This window comes from Camelus ferus, chromosome 29 (assembly GCF_009834535.1).
Source record: "Camelus ferus isolate YT-003-E chromosome 29, BCGSAC_Cfer_1.0, whole genome shotgun sequence".
NCBI classification, from domain to species: domain Eukaryota; kingdom Metazoa; phylum Chordata; class Mammalia; order Artiodactyla; family Camelidae; genus Camelus; species Camelus ferus.
The window spans coordinates 28,188,079-28,210,361 of record NC_045724.1 but is presented as its reverse complement, the minus strand read 5'-3'; the positions used below and the strand labels follow the sequence as shown (position 1 = coordinate 28,210,361).

At 51.1% G+C, this 22,283-nt stretch overlaps 2 protein-coding genes and 1 long non-coding RNA gene across 10 annotated transcripts in view; 1 reads left to right on the top strand and 2 right to left on the bottom strand.

Annotated features, from left to right (window-relative positions):
• The window catches only part of LOC106728648, a 35,474-nt gene extending 21,770 nt beyond the window's left edge, over positions 1-13,704 (bottom strand). The window contains exons 1-3 of the long non-coding RNA XR_004316004.1: positions 13,590-13,704; positions 12,506-13,458; positions 10,026-10,237 (exon numbers count right to left, since the gene is read on the bottom strand). This is a non-coding gene — a long non-coding RNA (uncharacterized LOC106728648). The remainder of the gene's footprint in view (positions 1-10,025; positions 10,238-12,505; positions 13,459-13,589) is intronic.
• Positions 1-20,251, top strand: part of SPIDR (scaffold protein involved in DNA repair) — a 259,052-nt gene extending 238,801 nt beyond the window's left edge. For 4 of the 8 annotated variants that reach the window (XM_032470033.1, XM_032470029.1, XM_032470034.1 and 1 more), the window contains 6 exons: positions 1,416-1,617; positions 2,527-2,673; positions 13,680-13,773; positions 14,444-14,558; positions 14,752-14,826; positions 18,765-20,251. In XM_032470033.1, coding sequence (XP_032325924.1) covers positions 1,416-1,617; positions 2,527-2,673; positions 13,680-13,773; positions 14,444-14,558; positions 14,752-14,826; positions 18,765-18,929 — 798 coding nt within the window. In that variant the 3' untranslated portion in view covers positions 18,930-20,251. Of the gene's footprint in view, positions 1-1,415; positions 1,618-2,526; positions 2,674-12,863; positions 13,561-13,679; positions 13,774-14,443; positions 14,559-14,751; positions 14,827-18,764 lie in introns of those variants that run through there. The other 4 variants (XM_032470028.1, XM_032470030.1, XM_032470031.1 and 1 more) reach the window with 4 other exon arrangements.
• Positions 19,689-21,293, bottom strand: CEBPD (CCAAT enhancer binding protein delta). Its single transcript, XM_032470036.1, has one exon. The coding sequence runs from the start codon at positions 21,235-21,237 to the stop codon at positions 20,467-20,469; it is 771 nt and encodes a 256-aa protein (XP_032325927.1). The 5' UTR covers positions 21,238-21,293; the 3' UTR covers positions 19,689-20,466.
• Positions 21,294-22,283: the final 990 nt, after the last annotated feature.

The following is a 22,283-nucleotide window of genomic DNA, read 5'->3' as shown; positions in this document are numbered from 1 at the left end:
TTCATTTCCATGATTGGACTTGAATATGCGTTCACCTATTATCTCAGTTTGGGCCAGTAGATTCAGTTTTTGTTCAATGGGTTATGATCTGTAACTGCTGTTTATTTTGATACTCAGATCTCCCCAGATTCAAGCAGCCTCCTGTGTCCTTTGGACGTGTACTCATCATTCTTCCAGTACTTCCTTACTTTCTGACACAGTAAGATGCTTCAGACTCATTTTTCTTTGCTCTGTAATCAGCCATCTCTTAAGGAGCGCTAGGTGATTTTAATGAAGAATGGCATTTAGAAGCCAAGATCCCAAGATCTGGTACTAGGTGGGCTCATTTGCTGCTGGGATGTCATTGCTTCTAGGTCCTCTCAGTGGACAGAGCAAGGAAATACATGTGTTCTCAAGCACACATATATACAAGTCCATATCTATTCTTTCTTTGTTTCTCTCAGCCTAAAATCTTGGTTTTGTACCAGTACCTCCAACTCTAGATCATCACCACAGAACTGACTCTAGATTGTCTCATTTCCATATCTATAATTCCCTTACACAACAGTGAGAAACTTGGTTCTCATTTTCCTCAATATATCTTTGTCTAATTTTCTATATGTGATCAGCCTCCCATGTGAGCTGCTTCCTCCACTCAACTCACAGCTTCTGACCTTGCTGGTCACCTCCTCTGCCCAGTCTTATCAGCCAGCCACATGGGATCCTCAGCCTGACCATACCATCCCTGCCAGCAACACCAACTTAACCTCATGCCAGCCAGGTTCTCATGGCCCAGCCCTGCTGACCTCAAGGGTCTTCCTAGGCAAATCCTGGCCCCATTTACATCTACTGAATCCTGAATTCTGACCAAGGGGAAAAGGCTGAATGTCATTATGTTAATTATGTCCTAAGCACCTCCCAGAGGCCCCCCCTCTGCCATTACCATCACATTGAGGGTTGGTACTTCAACATATGGAGTGGGGGTAGTGAGAGGGAAATACTAACATTCAGTTCATAACAGTCCCTAACCCTTAGGAAACCACATCTAGCAGGAGAGAAGGATGTGCATGTTCTGAATATGAGACACTGATGGTGACGTCCTGGGTGTGTGGGCGTGGGGTTGAGGGAGAGGGCATGACTTCATCCTGCATGGGTCAGAGGTCAAGCAGAGTGGGGCCTGGGAAGGGCAGACTGTCGCCCAGTAAAGGAGCCCCTTACACAGCTGCAGGCTGGGCGTCACAGAGCTCGGCTGTGTCCGGGACAGCTGGTGACCAAGACGTGCAGAGGCCATGGCATGTTTTGAAATATTTGTTGAAATGATATCGGAAACTGTTAGTGTTAATAATAATCACCTAAGGTTATTGCTTTTGAAAAATAATTTTGGATATAAGAGTAGCTATTACATTAACAGCCTTGACTGTGTCTTTGAATTACAGGTAAACAGTTTGGAGCCCAGGGAGCTATGGCTGGTGGTGACTGACGTTACTCTGCAAATGCAGCGTGGGGACAACTCTGGCCTTCCCAGAACCATGCCTGTGTGCGTGGCCCCCTCGTGCGTGCTGGGCCCGGAAGTCCAAGACGCACTCTCTGAGGCTGCCTCCCAGAGCTTCCTCTTCCGGGATGCCCTCCTAGACCAGGGTATGCTTTCGTCTCACTGACAGCTCTGATGTGGCGACCGAGAGATGCCATAGACTGGCTTTGTGGGTTCTTGCTGCCTTTGTCTTGCTCTGTAACCACTGGCCCCGTCCCAAATCTGCTGCGGACATGACCCTTGTAGTGGCCGCCTGGACACAACCAGAACTCCCTGCAGTGCCGACACGCCCGCAGGAGATGTGGTCTGTTGGGGTCACGCTTTTACAGATGCAGGAGCCACCTGAAGCCACTGCCTAGAGCAGCACTTTTCAAAACAAAGGAAAGGCTAGAACATTGTAACATGCGTTCTTCCCTCGGCACCAACCCCCTGTGGACATCAGAATCCACAGGTGCTCACAGCCCTTCTGTGAAGCGGCCTGGGTTTTGCGTGGAGCCTGCACTTGAATCATCTCTTGATCACTTACAGCGCCTGACATGGCAGCAGTGCTCTGGACTGCTGCTGGTGTGCAGCAGATTCGGAGTTTGCCTTTGGAACTTCCTGGAACTTTTTCCAAATATTTTCTATCCATCATTGTTTGAATCCACACTTGTTTGCATCTGCAGATACAGAGGCCTGACTGTGTGCTCAGATAAGTCAGCCCTTTATTCCCAGGAATCACTCTAGGATCCTGCCTAGACTGTATTTTCCACTTTATAACTTATTACATGGCACAAAATCTGCCTTTCTGAGTCGAATTTGAACCTAGTGTTTGTGTGCATTTCCAGCTTAGTGCATGGGGCTTTGGGTTTCCTTTCTGCACAGTGTTGGACACACACAGGGCCCCCACAGCGGTGCCCTCAGCTCTACCTGCCCCCGACTCCCAGGAGGCTGCAAAGGACACGTCTCTACTGGAGAGAGAACTTGCTTGTTTCAGAGCTCAGAGCTGTGGTAACCTGAGGTGTGTCTGTTGGCAGGTCGGATCGTTTGTATTGGACGCACTGTCCTCTTGCTTCCAAAGCCCCACCTGGGTGTGGCCTCCGATGCCTGGGAGCCGCCGGGCCCTGTGAGGCTGGATGCGTTGGATTCTGTCACTCGGGTCAACTCCATCTGCAGTGTCCAAGGTGTGTAGTCGATCTTGCTGGAAGAGGTATTTATGTTTCCTTAAATACCACACTTACTTTATATTCACCTGTTCACTTGTTCAGCAAGTGTTTGTTGAGCACCTGACAGGTTCCATACACTGGATACATAAGGAGCAGAATCAGAAGTGACTCCTGCCTCCCAGACTCGTAGTCTGTAGAGAAGAACCAGCAAATACAGAACCACAGCCTCCAGTGTTCGAGGGCAGGAAGGGCAGGAGGGAGCAGGCAGGGGGCAGGTGGAGGGTGGGGGCAGGAGGAGAGCAGGATGGGGTGGGGGCTGGGAAGCACCAGGGGTGAGAGGGAGGGAGAAGGGTGTCAGGAGAGGCGAGTGCACGTGCAGCAGAGTCAGAGTTGGCCTGGGGTTGCAGCTGGGTGGGGGTGAAGCTCGGGGAGGGAAGCAGATCTGGGGTGGATTTAGACAGGAGGGAAGTTGCCGGGGAAGATGACGAAGTCAGTGCGGAGGGAGCGAGACCCGAGCAGAGAAGGAACATCTGTGAAAGTCATTTCCAAAAAGTGTACAGAAATTCCAAAACTCACATTGGGGGACCGCCCCTCCACCCCTAGACCACTAGATTCCTGAGCCCATCATGGTCTGTACGAACAGCCAAAGCTGTGATCCACTGGTGCTTGGATCCATGGTCCCCATGTGCTGGTGTGTGTTCGGTGCATCGAGGCCATTTGGATTTTCTCTTCTGGGCGGCTCCTCTCACTGTTAGTACTGAGATGTGACTGCTACAGCCAAGTGGCCTTTAAGGAAGCAGGCTCTAACCACCATGTCTCATCTCTGAAGCAGGGACAGTAGACCTGACTTCAGAGCAAAGGAGTACATAAGATGCACCCTGGGGCTGATGGGGGAGGCAGACACTCAGTGCTTCCACTGCACAGCCAGGCAGCCCACTGCGGGTGGAGGGCTGCAGCCAGTGACTGCAGGGTTGGTGGCCCCAGGGCCGTCAGGGTCTCTCAGGCAGAGCTGGTGAAAGGCACATGGAAAACCCCCAGAGGTGCCCAGGCAGCTATAAGGTTCACACGTTGGAGGGGAGACGGGGCTGTGGTTCACACGGGTTCTGTCTTGCTCTGCTGTCCCCGGCCATGCCGAGGAGGTGGAATGGTCAGGTTTTTGTCTTAAATGAAGCAGTGCTTTCAGCACCATGAGTAGACTCTGGTGCAGAGCAGGGGCTGGTGGTTGGCAGGAAGATGATTGCCTGGCTCTCTGGAGGAGTGCAGGTGAGGGTGGTCGAGAGTCTGGGAGGCTGACGAGCCCCTGGCAGGCAGGCTGTGAGGGCCAGATGCCTGCAGACCTGGGGCAGCCTGTCCACAGCCTGTGGTCTCCAGACGCCTGCGGAGACCCCATCCTCTGACCTTTCTCAGAGCAGAGAAGGGTGAGGACGCAGCCCCTGTGTGAAAGTTACTGCCCATGCCACTTAGGCCTTGGGGACCTGGAATCTTAAGACCACAGGCACCAGCAGTGCCTAGAGTACCGTTTTATGAGGAAGTACGTCCCTGAAGAGCTGGCTTCCAAAGAGGTTTGGACCCTGACTCACTCGTAGCTGCAGCCCGTGAGTAAGAAGCAGAGGGGAGTCTACAGACGCCTGTGGGGAGAGAGGAGGGTTGATTTTTCTGAAGAACCTCATATTTTAAAAAACAATAAGTTACAGTGAGACTTGCAAAACACAAAATCAACCATTTTAAAGAGAGAAATTCAGTGCCGTTAGTCCATTCCCAGTGTTGTGCAGCCACTTTTGTACATTGTCTTTTGTTATCTCAGTGGCTTTGAAAGCAGTGGTAGTCTAGTTTTTAATCACAGTGTAACTGAGATAAAATATACCCTTACAGCATGCACAGCTCGCTGTCACTGCTGTATTCACACAGTTGTGCAACATCCTCACTAACTAGCTGCAGAGTATCTCCACCACTCCAGAAAGAAACCCGTGTCCACCGGCAGTCACGCCCCATCCCTCCCAAAGCCCTGGCACCCACTCTTCTGCCACCTGTCTCCACGGACAGCCTGTTGTGGACACACATGGACATGAACTCGTACACTGTGTGCTCTTGTGTTTCTGGCTCTTGTCACTTAGTGAAACATTTTTAAGACATTCCTCAGGCTTCCTTCCATTTTGTGGCTGAATATTCCATCGTTTGGATAGACCTGCTTTGTTTATCCATTCATTGGTTGATGCATATTTTTTTGATTTGCTGTGAATATGCATGTAAGGCCTTTGGGTGGACATCTATTTTCTGTTCTTTGGGCATATTCCTGTAGTTTAGATCGTTTTCATGTTGGCCGTCATCCTAAACAGAGCAGCCGTACAACTGGGAGGACCCTGTGATTCCTCCAGCTGGGGAGACGACCATAGAAAGTAACCCATCCAGAGAGACGGGACTGAGAGACCGAGACAGGAACTCTGCGTCCAAACAAGATGACCAAAGGGCAACTTCAGGAAATATAGCCCAAGGTTAGAGACATGCAGTGTCCACTGTGACTTCTCCGGAGAGGGGCCGTGTTAACAGAGGGTCTCTTGCCAACACCCCGACCATGGAGTGACCCCTGAGCCGTGGAGGAGGCAGGGCCACCGAAGTTGGCTTTGCTTCCAGTACAGCTTTGTGACAGATCAGACGTCCTGCTGTCCACACCCTCACCAGCAGTGAGTGTTCTCAGGGTCTGAGATTTTCAGCCGTTCTTACAGGTGTGCAGTGGTGTCTCATTGCTGTGTAGTTTGCATTTCCCTGATGACATGTGATTCAGAACGTCTTTCATGCTTATTTGCTGTCCATATATCTTCTGTGATGAGGTGTCTGTAAAGGTCTTTGACCCATTTTTTTATTCAGGATGTTCATTTTCTTACTGTTGAGTTTTAAGGCTTTTTTTGTATATTTTGGATAGCAGTCCTTTATCAAATGGGTCTTTTGCAAACATTTTCTCCCATCTGTGGCTTGTCTTTTCATTCTCTTAATAGTATCTTTTGTAGACTGGAAGTTTTACTTTTAATGAAGTCCCATCAATTTTTTTCTTTCATGAGCTGTGTTTTTGGTGTTGTGCCTAAAAACCGATTGTCAATCCCAACGTCACCCAGGTTTTCTCCTAGGAGTTTTATAGTTTTGCGTTTTAAGCTTAAGTCCGTAATCCATCTTGAGTTAAGTTTTGTGAAAAGTGTAAGGCCTCTTTCTAGATTCATTGTTTTTCATGTGTGTGTCAGTTGTTTGAACACTGTTAAAAAGACTGTCCTTTTTCTGTTGGATTGTCAAAGATCAGTTGGCTATATTCATGTGAGTCTATCTCTGGGCTTTCTATTCTGTTGATTTGATTACGTCTGTTCTTTCACCAATAAGACACTGTCTTGATTTCGGTAGCCATAATGTGTATCTTAAAGCCCTGTGATGTGTCTTGAAGTTGGGTAGTGTCAGTCCTCCACCTTTGCTCTTTCTTCTTCAGTAATTTCTTGGCTATTTCAGGTCTTTTTGCCTTCCGTATAAACTGTAAAATCAGTGTGTTGGTATACACAGAATTACTTGCTGGGGTTTTACTGGGATTGTGTTGAATCTGTAGATCAACTTAGAAAAAAATTTACTATTGAGTCTTCCTGTACACAAACATAGAATATGTCTCTCTTAATTTTGACCTTTCATATCTTTCAACAGATTTTATAGTTTTCCTCATATAGGTATTATACTTAAACTGAAGTAGTTCATTTATTTTACCCCTAATGTGTAAATGGTGTTGTGTGTTTTTAGTTTCAAAAGCCATTTGTTCATTGTTAGTATACAAGAAAGCAGTTGCCTTTTGCATTCTGACCTTGTATCTTGCAACCTTGCTACAGGCATTTTGTAGTTCTAGTTTTTTGTTGTTGATTCTTTGGGGTATTCTACACAGAAAACTGTCATCGGTGGATAAAAACAGTATTCTTCCTTTCCAGTCTGTATACCTTTTATTTCCTCTTCTAGTCTTACTGCATTAGCACGTACTTCCAGTTCCTTGTTGGATAGAAGTGGTGAGAGGGGGCTTCCTTGCTCTGCTCCTGACCTTAAGGAGCAAGCATCTGCTTTCTCACCATTAGTTGTGACATATGCTGTAAGGGTTTTGTTTGTTTGTTCGTTGTTTCACCGCTAAAGCTAATATCTTTTTACTCTACACATTGAAGGAAGAGCACGTCAGCTCTCCTGCCCCTCTCTGACTGTTCTCTACCCCCCAACCAGTTTCTATACTTTATATTTGATTGATGGTGTTCTGTTCTGTAGCTATAATTAAACCCTGCACTTTGTCTACAGGTTGATTCTCAAATATGAAGATCAGTTAATGGTGTTTTTATTATTATGATTATATAAATATTTTTCGCTTAATAGGAAAATATTATACTACTCTCTGTTTTCTTTCTTGTGTAATTTTTTCTATGGAGTTTTATATTGACTTTTATTTTCCTTGCACTACCTGCCGTACACCCTAATTATTTTCCAAATCCTTAAAAATGGTGACATCTTTGGGGTCATCCCATCCTTTGTAATTTCCCTCCTGGATCCTTCTGTGCCTCTGAGCCAACCTTGACGGGCTGCTCTGTTGTCAGCACTGTTCTGGGCCCCCTGTATGAATCATTCAGGTGTGAGTCACTCTTTCCTAAATCACGAACTACTTTATTGGATTGTTCCAACCTTAGGTTTTCTGTAAATGTTCCTTACCAAGTTGAGGACGCCCCTTCTATTGCTAAATTACTGAGAGTTTTATCATGAATGGGTGTTGGATTTTGTTAAGCGTTTTCTTTACATCTATTGAAATGATCACATGATTTTTCTTCTTCAGTCTGTTGATATGATAGATTACATTCATCGATTTTAAAAAAAAAAAAAAACATTGAACCTGCTTTGTAAACCTGGAATAGTCCCATCTGGTTATGGTATAATCCTTATTTTTTATGTAGTTGGATTAGGTTGCTAATATCTTGTTAAGGAAGTTCGCATCTGTGTTTATGAGAGATGTTGGTCTGTGGTTTTCCTTTCATGTAATGTTTTTGTGTGGATTTGGTACTGGGTGAATGCTGTCCTCGAAGGGTGCGTTAGGAAGGTAACGTCTTCTGTAAGAAATTGGGGAGGACTGGTATAATTTCTTTCTTAAACATTTGGTGGAATTCACCCGTGAACCCCTTTGGGCCTGGTGCTTTCTGTTTTTGAAGATATGAATTATTGATTCTATTTCTTTAACTCAGTCTTACCTCATTTTTTTGCACTTTATTGCACTTTGTAGATACTGCATTTTTTACAAATTGAAGGTTTGTGGCAACTCTGTCAAGCAAGTCTGTCAGTGCTGTTTTTCAACAGCATTTGCTTACTTGGGGTCTCTGTGTCACATTTTGGTAATTCACATAATACTTCAGATTTTTTCATTATGATTATATTTGTTATGGTGATCTGTGGTCAGCGATTTTTGATGTTACTGTTGCATAGATTACAACTTGCTGAAGGCTCAGCCGGTAGTTAGCACACTTTAGCAATAGCGTATTTTTTAATTAAGGCATGTGCTCTTTTACACATACGCTCTTGCACACTTAGTGGACTGCAGTACAGGGCAGACACCCTTTTACATGCCCTGGGAACCTTAAGGTGCGTGTGACTCCCTGTACCGCGGTGCCACTTTACAGCGGTGGGCCGTCTCTGAAGTGTCTCAGACGTCTGCCTGTAGACCCAGGCCTATCAGACCCCCTGTTTCTTCTTGCGGAGCTTTGGCTGATTGTGTCTTTCAAGGAATTTCTCCATTTCACCTAATTATCAAATCTGGGCGCACAGAGCTGTTTCTGACATTCCTCTCTTACCCCTTTAATGTCTATGGAATCCTCTTTCAATTCTGATGTAAATTTGTTTCTTCTCTCTTTTATCCATTAAGCCTTGCTAGAAGTTTATTAATTTTTGCTTATCTTTTCAAAAACCAACTTCTGGGTTTCTTGATTTTTTTCTGTGGATTTCCTATTCTCGGTTTCATCGATTTCTGTTCTGATTTTTGTTATTGCTTATAATCTCCTTACCTTGTTTTATAATTTGCTTCTCTTTTTCTTGTTTCTTAAGATGAAAGCTTAGATTATTGATTTTAGATGTTTTCTAGGGTTTACATTCAGTGCCATCAACTTCTAAGCATTGCTTTTGCTGCATCCCACAAATTTTGATGTGTTTTTATTTTCGTTTAATTCAAAATATTTTTAAATTTCTCTTGAAATTTCTTTGACCCGTGTGTTATTTAAGAGCATGTTGTTTAACCTCCAGATATTTTGGGGTTTTCCAGCTATTTTTCTGTTACTGACTTCTATTTAATTCCATTGTGGTTTAGAAGCATACTTAGTATGATTTCTGTATTTTTAAATGTGTAAAGGTGTGCTTTGTGGCCCAGAGTGTGGTCTGTCTGGGTGGACATACCATGAGAGCTTGAGGGGAAGGTGTGTTCTGCTCTTGTTGGATGGAGTCGTCTGTATGCATCAGTTAGAGCCAAGTGATGGTGTCCTCGGTTCAGCCACGTCCTTAGGATTTTCCACCTGTGGATCTGTCAGTCACTGAGAGAGGACCTGACGCCTCCAAGCACAGGGTATAAAGTGCAGCCATGGGCCTGTGTATCTCTCCTTGCAGTCCCATCATTGGCTTCACATATGCCACGTATGTTAACAGTCTCTTGTGATGCACACACACCCCGGACTGGCGTGTCTTCTAGGAGAAGTGTCCCCTTTACCACCAGGTAGCACCCCTCTACCCCTAGCAGCTGCTTCCTTTGCCCTGAAGTTGTCCCTCTGAACTTAATATAGCTCCCCGGCTTTCTCTTACCAGCAGGAGCGTGGAGGACCTTTCCTCTGATGTCTGAGTGTCTTCGTGTGTGATGTCAGTTTCCTGTACTCACCGTCGCTGGGGCTCAGTGTTTGTCTGCTCTCACAGACCCTTTTGTGTGTTCAGGCCATTCACATTTAAAGTGCATACTTACATGATTAGGTTAATAGCGTTCATGTTTTTAGATGTTTTCTACTCATTGCTCTTGTTTCTTTTTTGTTTTCCACTTTCTTTCTGCCTTTCCTCATTTTAATTGAGCATTTTATCCGATTGCATTTTCTCCTCTCTCAATATAACACTTGTTCTTATTTAAAAAAACTTTTTAGTAACTGCCTGAAGTTTGCAGTGTACACTTGCAACCAGTCAGGTCTGCTCTCAAATAAACACCGCCTATTTAGGGTGCACCCGCGCTCTCAGCTCCTGCCTGCAGTCCCTTGTAACACCTCTACCATTCTAATCACAGAATACACCGTTGTCATTATTTAAATAAACTTACCTTTTCAATCAATTTAGAATAACAAAGATTAGAGGTTTTACTTTACCCTCATTTATTCCTTCTCTGATGGTCTTCCTTTGTAGATCCAGTTTCTGACCAACATCATTTTCCTTCATTACCATTTTACCGTAGACCCGGTGGGTCTCGCTGAAGTTCTGCAGGGTCTCCCACAGCTGTAGGACAACTTCAGGGGAGTGGATCAGGTGGATACAGAATGTTATCACAGAGCATCCAGAGCTTCCGTTAAGAGCCAGTTAACTAGGGATTAAGAGAAAACAAAGCCCAACTGCAAAAACCAAGGATTGGCCTGGCCTCTGGTGCAGGAGCCCCAGCCAAGGTGGAGGCCAGGGTGGGACTGTCCCAGATAGACAGAGGGACAGGCTCCCTGCCCTCCAGCCAGCTGCGGGCTTGCCCAGATCCAGCTCTGCCAACTCCAGGCGAGGCTGTGTCCTCACTCCTGTGAAGCAACAGTGGCCCCCCCCCCACCTCACCCTGTGGTGCCTGGTCTGCCCCAGGAAGGCCAGGCAGAGCCCCAGGTGGACTGGCCTCAGGATTTCCCAAGCCCCAGGACCCGGCAGGACAGAGTGTTTCCCTGAGCTGATGAGTCACTCATTGAGAACCATACCACGTCCCAGGAAGGAGAGCCTCCAGGAAGGTGGTGCCTAGGCCTTCCCTCTGCAGACATCGGCTCCCGGAGCTGTGGGACTCCCTTCTAGCCTCTTCCTGGGGACAGGTGTGCGTTGGTTTCCCTTCCTTGAACTGCTCCCTACTTTGTCCCAACCGCTCATCAGCGGCGGGTGGTCTTGCCTTCCCTGCGTAGGGGGCGTGGTCACACACGGCCAGAGTCCTGTCCTCAAACCGCGGTCGACCTCAAACTAGGAGAAAAAGGTCCTGAGCTCCGGCCTTTCAGCCAGAAGGAGGGGGGCAGTGGAGGGCCAGCCTCACCGGAGAAGGTTAGGGTTATGGGCTGGACCCTTGGGAGGACCTTCTGCAAAGTCACCTCTTGTGATATACCTTCCCAAGTCTCATTACAGGAGATTCCTGTACATGAGACAAAGGAAGTTAAGTCTTCTAATAGCAAATTGCAGCCAAGTGATGAATGTGACTTCACAACTCTTAAATGCTCAGGAAAATTGTTTTTTTCCTTCTGATGCTGGTTTAAGTGAATGTCCCAGACACTGGCAGTTTAGTAGTACACTTCCCAGCCATCCCTGGGAGTTCTGTTAGGGTTGTCAGTAGGGATTTCCAAGGTGTGCAGACCCCAGGTGACATCATTTCCTGTTCCTTAATTGGAAGGAAGTTGCTTAATCCCATGTAAGTGTGAAGGCTCTTTACGCCCACCAGTATCCTAGGGTAAAAGGGCAGGTAGCAGCTTTCTTTTCCTTAATTCATTTGGCCGACCTACCAGGGACATGGGAGCCTCTGTGTTGACACACCCTGGGAGGGAGCCCCCACCTGGGCTCTGCTTTGTGAAGACACGCCCTGCCGGCTGTATTGTAAGCTCTTATTGGCTTAACTTTTCATCCCTTTGACTCAGTCTTGATTAGAGTTGCAAGGACAATGAAATTATCTGGGCAGCCTTTTCAAAATCAAGATGTATTATTTTTACTTTAAAGTCATTCAAGGATGCATTGCATGAATGCATTTTAATAAACCAAACCTACTTAGCTCTTACCATTCTGTTTTATCCTCTACAGATAAATTTTCTCCTAATGTTTGTTCTAGTTGGGAGTGGAATTCTTTGCTCCAAAAAATGGGAAGGACGACTCTTCCATTTTTCTGGAAACTTAGATCACATCTTACTTTTTTTCCCCAGTGTCTAATTTCACCACTTTTCAACAGGGATGGTGTGTGATTTGCCAGTGTATCTCGAGGATATCTGCACTGCTGCACATTCCAAGAAAATTACACCAACTCAGTCCCGTTTAAATTCCTCTCTAGCTTCTCACTCCTCCCACCATCAAGTCTAAAATCCCCACCCAGACCCTGGACGGGCCTGGCCTGCTGACGTCATAGCTGTCTCACCTTCCTTTGTGGCTGCTTGGCCTCTAGCCCCACTGGCGAGTAGCGGGTGGGCTATGCCCACCCTGCCTCCAGCCCTACCTCCTGTCCATCCTTTAAGGAAGCCTCCCCTGACCCCAGGCCAGCCTAGAGGGCCTCCCTTCTGCACCTCTGAGGGGTCTTTTCCATTTCTCAGTTTAGTATTTATTTCATGTTTTTTTCATAGACTATGTTTTAGAGAAGTTTCAGGCTTACAGCAGAACTGAGCAAAAGGCAGAGCTCTGCCGAATCCTCCTGCCCCAACACACGCATAGCCTCCCACCATCAGCGCCCCCAGCAGACAGGGCATGAGCCTGCTCGTCCTCACCACCTGGAGGCCATAGCTTGCATCAGGGTTCACTGTTGTGCTGTGTGTTCCTAGACCCATGTGTGGCGTGCAGCCGTCATTACATATCATACAGAGTAGCTGTCCTGACCTAAAGTGCCTTGCGCTCCGCCCATTCAGCCCTCTCTCCCTCTTGATACCTGGTAACTGTAGCTTTGCTTTTTCCAAAATGTCAGAGTTGGAATCATGCGTGTAGTCTTTTCGAACTGGCTTCTTTCTCCTAGTCATTTGCATGTAAGTTTCCTCCGTGTCTTTTTGAGGCTTGATAGCTCATTTCTTCTTATCAGTGGGTAATATTCCATTGTCTGGATGGACCACAGCTCTTGTATCTGTTCACCTACTGAAGGCTGTCTTGCCATGTTTTGGCAGTTACGAGTAAAGCTGCTGTGAACATCCATGTGCAGGTGCTTATGTGGAGATACATTTTCAGCTCCTTTGGGTAAACACCTAGGAGTGTGATTGCTTGATCGTATGATAAGACTATGTTTAATTTTGTAGGAAACCATCAAACTGTTCACAGTGGCTGCACCGTTTCACACCCCCAGCTGCCGTGACTGAGCGTTCCTGCTGCTGCGAGTCCTCTCACTTGGTGGTGTCAGTGTCTGGACTCTGGCTGTTGTCATACGTGTGCAGTGGTGGTGCATTGCTGTTGTACTTTGCAGTCCCTTGACAACATGATGCTGCGCGTCCTTCCGTGTGCTCACATGCCGTCTGTGTATGGCTCTGGTGTCTGTGAGGGTCTTTGGCCAATTTTTAAATCGAGTTGTTTTGATTCTTCTTGTTGAGCTTTAAGAGCCCTTTGTACGCTGTGGACAAGAGTCCTTCATCAGGGTGTCTCTTGTGGATACTTTCTCATGTACTTTGACATAGTAACTCCACTTGTGTGAGTCTATCCTGAGGAAAGGGCCCAGCACAGAAAAGGCCAAGTGGACAGATGCCCACTGCCTGGTGCTGGAGCACCTTGGAGACCTGGTGGCCAGTGTGGGCCGTGGCTGAGGGAGCCATGACCCAGAGGCACAGCCGTGCAGCAGCCTCGGGGCAGGATGAGACGGTGCAGTGACGGTTTGCTTGTAACAGCTTTGTCTGTGCCCATCTGGAAAAAGGCAAAGATGAAGATACTTGGTTAGGTGGTAATACACCTGAGCTTTAAAACTTGCTGTAATTTTGTGCAATAAAAGGAACTTATAAAAAAAAACCTGAGAAACATTTACATAAACTCACAACCTGAGCCCCTGGTGTTAACCGTCTGTGACCTGAGGAGCAAAGAGAAGCCGGGGCAGAACCACCCTGAGCCTGGCTGTCTCCCCGGCCCAGGCACCGTGACTGGCGTGGACGAGAGCACCGCCTTCTCCTGGCCTGCATGTGACCTGTGTGGCAGCGCGAGACTGGAACAGAGCCCAGGAGACAGGTATGCGGCAGGGCTGCCGGGAGAACGCAGGTCAGCAGCGACCTGCCGGGACCCCAGGGCCGATGCCTTGGACCAGGCCAGGCCGAGCTGCAGGGAGGAGGCCACAGTGCAGTTCTCTTCCTCTACGCCGGTTCTGCTGTGCCTGTAGCTCCTCCTGTCCTTCAAGAGGTGCCAGGTTTCCTCAGCTCCTTTATTATCAGGCAGAAGGAAAAGAACTCGGGGCAGACATGGGTGAGAGACATATTGGTGACTGCACAGGTGTCCTTTGCAAGCAGACATCCCTTCCCTGCCCGCCCCCATCGGGCCCAGTGTCGACCCAGTTCTCCGAGCCGGTCCTCTGGCCCCCCGTGACTCCTGCAGCTTGATGCCTCCTGGAGGTGGCCTTATACACAGGGCACTGAGTTGCATGTGGAGACAGGAGAAGCAAGACAGAGCAGAGACGCTGATGACTAAAGAGGTTCTCCTGTCCCAGCTGCTCCCACTGGTTCAGCGTGGACGTGGCTCCTGCCTGTGTCCCTCCATCCTCCAGGTGTCACGTGTGTGGCCGCACTGCTGAGCACGGCTGCTGCTGGCCTGTTTTGGGACCTGAGTTCCTTCTCTGTGTTGGGTGCGAGGAGTGTCTGCACTGCCAGACTCCTCGCTTTCCTTGCATCTTGTTTCCAAACCTCAGGGGCACCTTCTTCTGTGGGGACTGCTCCCACCTGGTTACTTCTCCGCTCCTCAGGAGGCACCTGCAGGTCTTCCTGGACTGCCCCTCGCGCCCCCGGTGCACAGTCAGGGTCCAGGTAGGAGGCAGGCGGGACCCCTGTGCCCTTTTCCACAGCCTGGCGGGAGCTGGGAAGGGGTCAGATGCACAGTCCACTCAGGGCTCTGCGATGAAGCAAGTGGTGTAGAGCCCACGTCAGTTCTCGGGAGGGGAGTGTTTTCGGTGTGAGTCAGTGGTGGAGTCCTAACCTAGCCCCTTGGCTGTGATTGCAGCTGCTGCAGGACAGTATTTCTTCGCTCCTGAAGTTTGCCGCCAGCGAGGATGGGGTGAGTCCGGTGCCAGCACAGGTGCCTGTCTGTCCTGCTGTCCACTCCTGCACCCACAGTCACAGTGAAGGCCGCAGCACGTGGGTTGAGCTCTCACCGCCCCGCACGGCTCTGGCTTTGCTGCGTTTGCTGACGAGGGCCCTTCCCTTTTGAGACTGAGGTTCTTTCCTGATGGGTCTTGCAGTAGATACATGGTCTGTCCCCCGGCTTTGGTTAGCATAGGTTTCAACTCCTGGCATGGTTTCACGTTAATGGAACAATTGTCTGAGATACACTTTTTTTTTTAAATTGCTGGGTTTTCTTGAGTCTGAGCATCTGCCAGATTGGTGGTTATTTCCCCGATCTGGCTTGTCAGCTCTGAGAGTCAGTGTGTGAGCTTCACAAAGAGGTGTGAGATGTGCTTTTCCAAAAAGACACCACCTGAACACAGTGTATGTTGGGCCCTCGTGAACGAGAGAGGTCTGTCCTTGTGAGAGATGTTTGAGGGCCTCGCACGTGGGCTGTGGGATGGCTGAGCTCCAGAGAGAGTGCTCAGCCCCAGGGGGCAAAAGGTATCTGTGACCATGTCAGGGCCACATCCAGGTGGCAGCTGTGGGCCAGCTCGTGAGGTTGCCATGAAGGGGCGGCTGACCATCTGCATGGCTCTCTGATAGGCTCCCAAGGCGAAATTGGTTCTGATTCTAGTCTGAATTTGGAGGCTCCTGGGCTGCCCTCTTGGCCACTTGCCAGCCCCGTCCCAGCCTCCCCCTGCACATGGGGGCAGGGGAAATGGCAACCCTTACACTCTTTCATCCTCACCGGGGGTCGGTTTGAATTAAATCGGAATGTGGACAAATCCAAGCTTGGAATCTTGGAGGATCACTAGTCTGACGGCAGTTCCAGCTGATTCTTGGCCTCACGCCTCTCTTTAGAGCAGCTCGGTGACCCCCGTTCCCCCATAGCACAAACCTGCATCCGAAGAGCTGCTGCTCAGTGGGGACTGACGTTTAGACCCAGCTGCGGGAGGGCCTGTAAACTAGTGTCCCTGACTGTGTGGAAGTGAGCAGTTACGACCAAGCACCATCTCACCACATTCCACGGCCTCCCAGCAGGCAGAGTCCACCCCGACCAGAGAGGCAGAGGGCTCACAGACTCTCACAGAGAGAAGGCCGTCGCTCTCTCCACGGGGACACCCAGAGAGTCAGCAGCCGGCCCAGTGGGGGCAACAGGGACCTTGCGTGTGTTCTGATTGAGGCCCTGTGTTTGACGGGTCGGGGGCAGCAGTTCCTACGACTGTCAGCCCTTGGGTGAGGCTAGTGGGTGGGAGAGCCACAGAGTAGGGGCTCTGAGCAGGCACTTCAGCCAGCAGGTCTGGGTGATCCGGGAGCAGGGTACGTTGAGGGGTGCTGGGGCCATCCCGCTTAAGGAGAACACAGCAGCGGAACCAGACGAAGCCCACAGCTGAAGGCTGAGGGGCGGTGTACAGGACATGCTGGCCCTGCAGCTGCTCAGGTGCCCTCGCTAGGCCCCCAGGAGAGTGGCCCTCAACCACCTGCTCTCTTCAGAGACCTGGAGACCAGGGGAGGCCTGGCAGGAACCCCCTCATTCGCTTACTCCCTCTGATGGAGGCAGGCCTTACCTACCACATGCCGGACTTCCCAGCTACTTACATCCTACTCACAAGGCATGCATGTGCTCGTGCATGTACGGTGTGGAGTGTGTGCACGTGTTCCCTGGGTGAGGGGTGAGGGTGAGGGCCCTGGTGTCCCTTTGGGGTGCTCTGCTGTGGAGCCCGGTGATGGGACTGGGGTTGGCACCCCCAGATGCTCAGGCTTCGCATGATCTTGGAAGGGAGCTGACACCGGTGGTGTAGGACAGACCTGGGTGCAGACATGGGCCACAAGGCCCCAGTCTGGATTCTGTCCGTCTTCTGGGACCCAAATCCAAAGAATCAGATTAGGACTTTGCATGAGAACATGACTTCATCTTGGGAACAAATGTGCGGTTTCTTGTTAGGACACAGGAGCGTTGGGGTCAGGCCTGCACTTTAACAAGGTCAGACAGCAGATAGGAAAGCGGTGGAGCTGACAGCGGTGTGTGTGCCACATCTCCAGGGTGACATGGCAGGGACAGGATATGTGCAGCTTGTTTCCCCGGCCTTCACAGGAGGAAAAGTTAAATACATTGCACCTTTGAAGATGGAGGCACATTTTACACACACACACAGATACATGCATTCACATGACCAGCATATGTGTTTGCTGGTGATTATTTTAACCTCTCCTTGTTAATTTCCCCCAAATATAAAATATCTATAATCTCCATTTATAAACAATACAGTTATTATAGAAAACTGTAGCTGCCAAACCTGGCATTATAAAAGACAGGATTTTCTGCTTTTTTTCAAGTCAAGAGTTCTGTGCTTGTACCCCAGGTGGGTAGGTGCCTGGGCCCCGCCCTGACCTCACACAGGTGCAGCCCTGAGTGGGGCCTCCCTCACCAGCGTCTCTGTCCTCATCCTGCCATCTCCACTGAGTCAGGCCCCTTTGTGGGATCCTAAGAAGCTCTCTGAACAACTGAGGGGGCCGTGACCTTGACGTCTTGGCCGCAGGCCCCAGGCAGAGGCCTCTCCACCTGTCCAGTCACACCCTCATTCCCTCCCTTCACCTGTCTTCACGATGACTCTCACCTCCATGAAACATGGTCGCGCCAACCTGAATTTGCTACTGAGGACGCCAGAACTCCCTGCAAGCCATGCAGGGGAGCCCAGCTTCAGAATGTACCGTCTTGGGCTCAGCGCTCCAAGTCTTACCCTTCACACAACCCTGCAGCCTGGACAAGGCTCCCCCGGGCAGCAGCCAGTGTCCCAAGGGCTGGGCTGGAGTCAAGGAGGCCCGTCAGTCCCCGGCCTTTGTGCCCTTGTTGGCTGGGACCTTCCCAGGCTCTGGCCAGACCCCTGTATAGCCTGGGCCCCCTCATGGCATGAGTCTGGGTCCCAAGCAGGCAGGAAGATGGGAGTCTGTCACCACCAGGCCTAGAACACACTCCCTGCCCCTACCCCTCACTCTGTTCATGAGAAGCCAGTCGGCCACCCAGCCCAGACCCAGGGTGAGGGCAGTGAGGTGCCAGCCAAGGAGCCAGATGTGCCAGCAATGGCCACGTCATCCAACCCTCCAGCCTCAGTCCCCTCTGCCACCATGCCGGTAACGGAAGGGGCGAGTTCGCACTGCACTGCACTGAGCTGCCACAGACGTCATCAGGTATCTGGCACAGACTGAGAGGGATCCTAATGCTGCCCTCTTGCAGGAGCCGGGGGGGGGGGGTGCTTTCCGGAAGAACATGTGACCACCTAGAGCTTCAGTTTCCCACAAGGCCAATAAGCCTCTATTTTCATCCCCAGCCCCATGAGAAAAATGGGGACCAGGAGGACACAGCACACCTTCCCAGCCTGGTCTCCTGGTGCCCCTGCCACACATGTAGAGAGGAAACTTGCCCAGGATTAACCAGTCCCCTAAGATATTCATCGGACAGTGTGAAGGGAAAGCTTTCAGCAGCCTCAGAAGGTGTTTAGCTCAGTGTAACTCTGGAAGAAAGGGGGTCCTTTAAGGAGGAAAGTTTGGGGCAACGGAAATCCTTGGACCAGAAGTGCGGCTGGACTGGGGAGGTGGGAGTCAGCTGCAGGCGTGCTGCATGCTTCCGGCTGGGACACAGGGCATGCCCCACCCCCCAACCCCCACCTCTTCTAGGACAGCCAACTGGGAGAGGTGCGTCATTGCGTCCACCAACATCAATAACATACTTTACATATTTTTGTGCGCAGCTATCAGAGAAAAGCAGTTCCTTCCTTTGCCTGTTGTTCTCACCTTTGCAGAGCCGGGTTGTGGGCCGCAGAAGGGCCTTCTGCTGTCGTGGGTGTCCTGTGCTCTGGAACAGAACGTCCCAGGCTGTTTGCTTTAACCAGCCTGCCTTTGTCCCCACAGAGTTATGAAGTGAAGAGCGTCCTTGGGAAGGAGGTGGGGCCGTTAACCTGTTTTGTCCGGTCCCTCACCACCCACCCGACCAGCTGCGTGGGGTTGGAGGAGGTTGAGCTGCTGAGCGAGGGGAGAGCCTCTTCAGAAGACTGGCCGCGGCCACAGGATCTGTGAACTTTGCAGAGTGGCTGCGAGGTGGTGGCAGTTTAGGGTGGTTATTTGTTAACTCTGGGCAGAATGAATGTACTTTATGATCTTGAAATGGAACTTTGATTTTTCGGGGGCAAATGTTCGTTAAGATAGTTTGGTAAACTACAAATCAAAATACTTTTTTCTATGGTTATATATTTTGTATTGCCTTTCTGCAAAATTAGGAATATGTTGTTAAAGCTTAAATACACTTGAGGCCTCCATTTTATATTTATCTTAGATAATATAGTAGAAAAAATTACTTTGTTCCATTGTAATTTTAAAGTGTTCAAATTTTACCAGGATTCAATGTGTTTTTCTTTAATGTTTGTTTTAACATTCCCCAAAGAATACCCTGCAAAGCTTAAGCCTCTGTCCTCTCTCGTGGTACTAACTGCGCTGCTACAATCAGCATCCAACTTAAGCGTTTTGCAGCTCAGTATTTTTTGGAACATGTTCAGGGGAACTATGTCGGAGGTTAAAGCTGTTTCCCGTAAAGTGTAGATAAGGTAACCCTCCAGTGATACTGCCAGGTCCAGTTAGTCCTGCTGGGTCCTGCACCAGCAGCCAGGATTAGCTCGCAACGGGAGAGCCTGGTTATCTTTCACCGTCTAAGTTAAAAGTAAAATCGTGGATTAATTATCTCTGGACACTAAAGATTTAGTTTCCTCCCTTATGACAATATAATCATGACAGGCCCTGGTTAATCGGTTACGTAATATAGGCGTAGCAGCCAAGACCAAGAAAGGCTGCCTAGTACCCACTTTCACGGGGGACAGGCAAGGCTTTATTTAGTCGTTCAGATTAAGCGTTGAAACATTACAAGTACTGACAAGGTAGCCGGTTTTTAGTAGCTTTGTGACTGTCCTTTCCATCCTACGTGACCGTTGTGTATCTTACGCACTTTGAAAATCTGCTAGAAACTCTACAAGACTGAAGAAAGTGAAAGCAAATCCCATGAAAGCCAAGACGAGTCGGACTGGTTTTCGGACAACCTGAGCCCTCCTCTCCCTGCCCCTGGGGCCCCCGCTCGAGGTGGGGCGCGCTCCCGCCGGTCTCTGACACGTTCCCGGGGCGCCTTCCACCCGAGGGGGGTCTCTGCAAGTTAACGAGCACGTCCGCAGGTGTAGTTTGGCCTGTTTGAGAAGCAAAGAGACGATCTTCCAGGAACCCGGCCCCGGGGCGCACGCCGGACAGACGCGCCCTTCCCGGGGTTCCGGAGGGCTGCGAGCGCAGGATTCAAGGTTGGTCTAACGCGTCTTTATTCTTACAAATACTGTAAAAATCAATATAAAAATGTGTGCATGCTCAAGTCTTTTTTCCTCGTATCTACAGTACAATGGCTTGTCCCAAAAGTCTCTTTTACGAATGTACCTTTGCTGCATCCTAGGCGTAGGATGTAGAGAAGCTGCCGTCACAGTAACTTAGGGTCCACGCGGCAGCTGTCTTGAGTCCCAGCCGAGCACGGGAGTCCGGCCCGGTGGCTCCAGACACCGCGGCCGCAGCCCGCGCGCCCCTCGCGTCACCGCGCGTCCGCCGCCCCCGCGCCGGGCAGGAAGGGCGCGCCGGGCAGCTGCTTGAAGAAGCGCCGCAGCCCGGCCAGGTCCCGCGTCAGCTGCTCCACGCGCTGCTGGAGCTTCTCGTTCTCGGCCGAAAGTTCCACCAGCTTCTGCTGCATCTCCTGGTTGCGCCGCTTGGCCTTGTCGCGGCTCTTGCGCACGGCGATGTTGTTGCGCTCGCGCCGCTGCCGGTACTCGGGGCTGCCGCGGTCCGGGCCCCGCTTTCCCGCCGCCTTGTCGCGCGCCGGCCCGGGTGCTGGGGGCGCAGGGCTGCGGCGCGGCGGCTCGGGCGACGCGGGCGGCGTGGGTTGCGCGGCCGCCGCCAGGCTCACCACCGTCTGCGCGCACGCGGCCACCTGCGCGGGCAGCAGCGAGCCGGGCGCGTCGCCATCGCCCCAGTCGGGCTCGCGCTTGAGCGGTCGCGGCGCCGGCCCGGGGACCGCGGGGCGCGCGGGGCCCCCGGGCAGCAGCTCCAGGGCTCCCGCCTTGTGGTTGCTGTTGAAGAGGTCGGCGAAGAGCTCGTCGTGGCACAGTTCCAGAGTGGGCACGGCGGCCATGGAGTCGATGTAGGCGCTGAAATCGATGGCGCTCTCGTCGTCGTACATGGCGGGCGCGGCCGGCTCGGTCCCGCGGCCCGGCTTTCCCGCGCGGCCCGGCTCGTAGAAGGCGGCGGGCTCCGCGGACCAGGGGGCGCCGCGCGCCGGGCTGTCCAGGCTGAAAAGCGCGGCGCTCATGGCGGCGTCGGGCCGGCGGCGAGCGCGGTTCCCGGGCGGGCCGGGCGCCGCCTTTTCTAGCCGGGCTGACGCGCACGCCCCGCCCCGACCGCGGACCGCGGGACCCCCGCCTGCGCGCCTCCCCCGCGCTTCCTGCCCGCCGGCGCGGCCCGCGCGGCTCTGCCGGGAACGACCCTCCCTCGGCCGCGCCTCCTCCTTCCTGCTGGTGGGTCGGGTCCTCTGCGCCCGCGGAGCCGGGGCGGAACCAGAACGGGGCCTGGGCTGGCGCGCGCCGTCGGAGGGTGGCGCAGGGACTCGGGAACCGGGGCGCTACCTCGCGGCTTCAGGGAATTCGCGTTCTGGTGCTTCCCGATCGCCGAGATGGGGAGTGGGGGCAGAGCACATGTGGGAGGGGTCTCGACTTAGTGGCGCGGGGCTCGGCCCGGTCCGGGGGTATTTCCTCCAACCCTGCATGCCTGGGGCCAGTGGAACCTGCGAACCCCACGCCCCTGCCAGCCCCGAGAGCCCCGCAAGCCCCGCGATCACCCCGAGAACTCCACGCTCATTCCCCCACGAGCCCCGCACCCCCCAGCGCTGCTCCCGGGTCCACTAGAGCAGTGCCATCTTGCGGTAGTGTCTTCAGTCCTGTTTTTAGTTCCAGGCTCTTTTTTTCCCCTTGTTGAGTATTCCAGAAAGAAGTGCCTTTGGATCCAGAGCAGTGGGGTCTTTCTTGAGGAGAAAGATAAGGTTTACACTAGTAGCCCTGACAAAGTATTAACCGGTTAGCTCTTCACATTGAAAAATGCAGGAAGAGACTCTGGGCTGGCTTTGTTCGTTAGGTTTCCTACAACTTGGGGCAGGTATTTTTCACATCACCGTCCTCGTTCACACTTGGCCTCCGTCCACATCCTTTCTCGTTCGTGGACTTCGCGTCCCAACATCAGGCGTTCCACAGACTGTCGCGGGAGTGTCTGTGGCCAGTTCCAGAGGTGAATTCTAATGACGCACCATAGATACTGAATCAGTTTTCTAGAAGGACGACGTAGCGCTCCAGAATTATGCAGGGG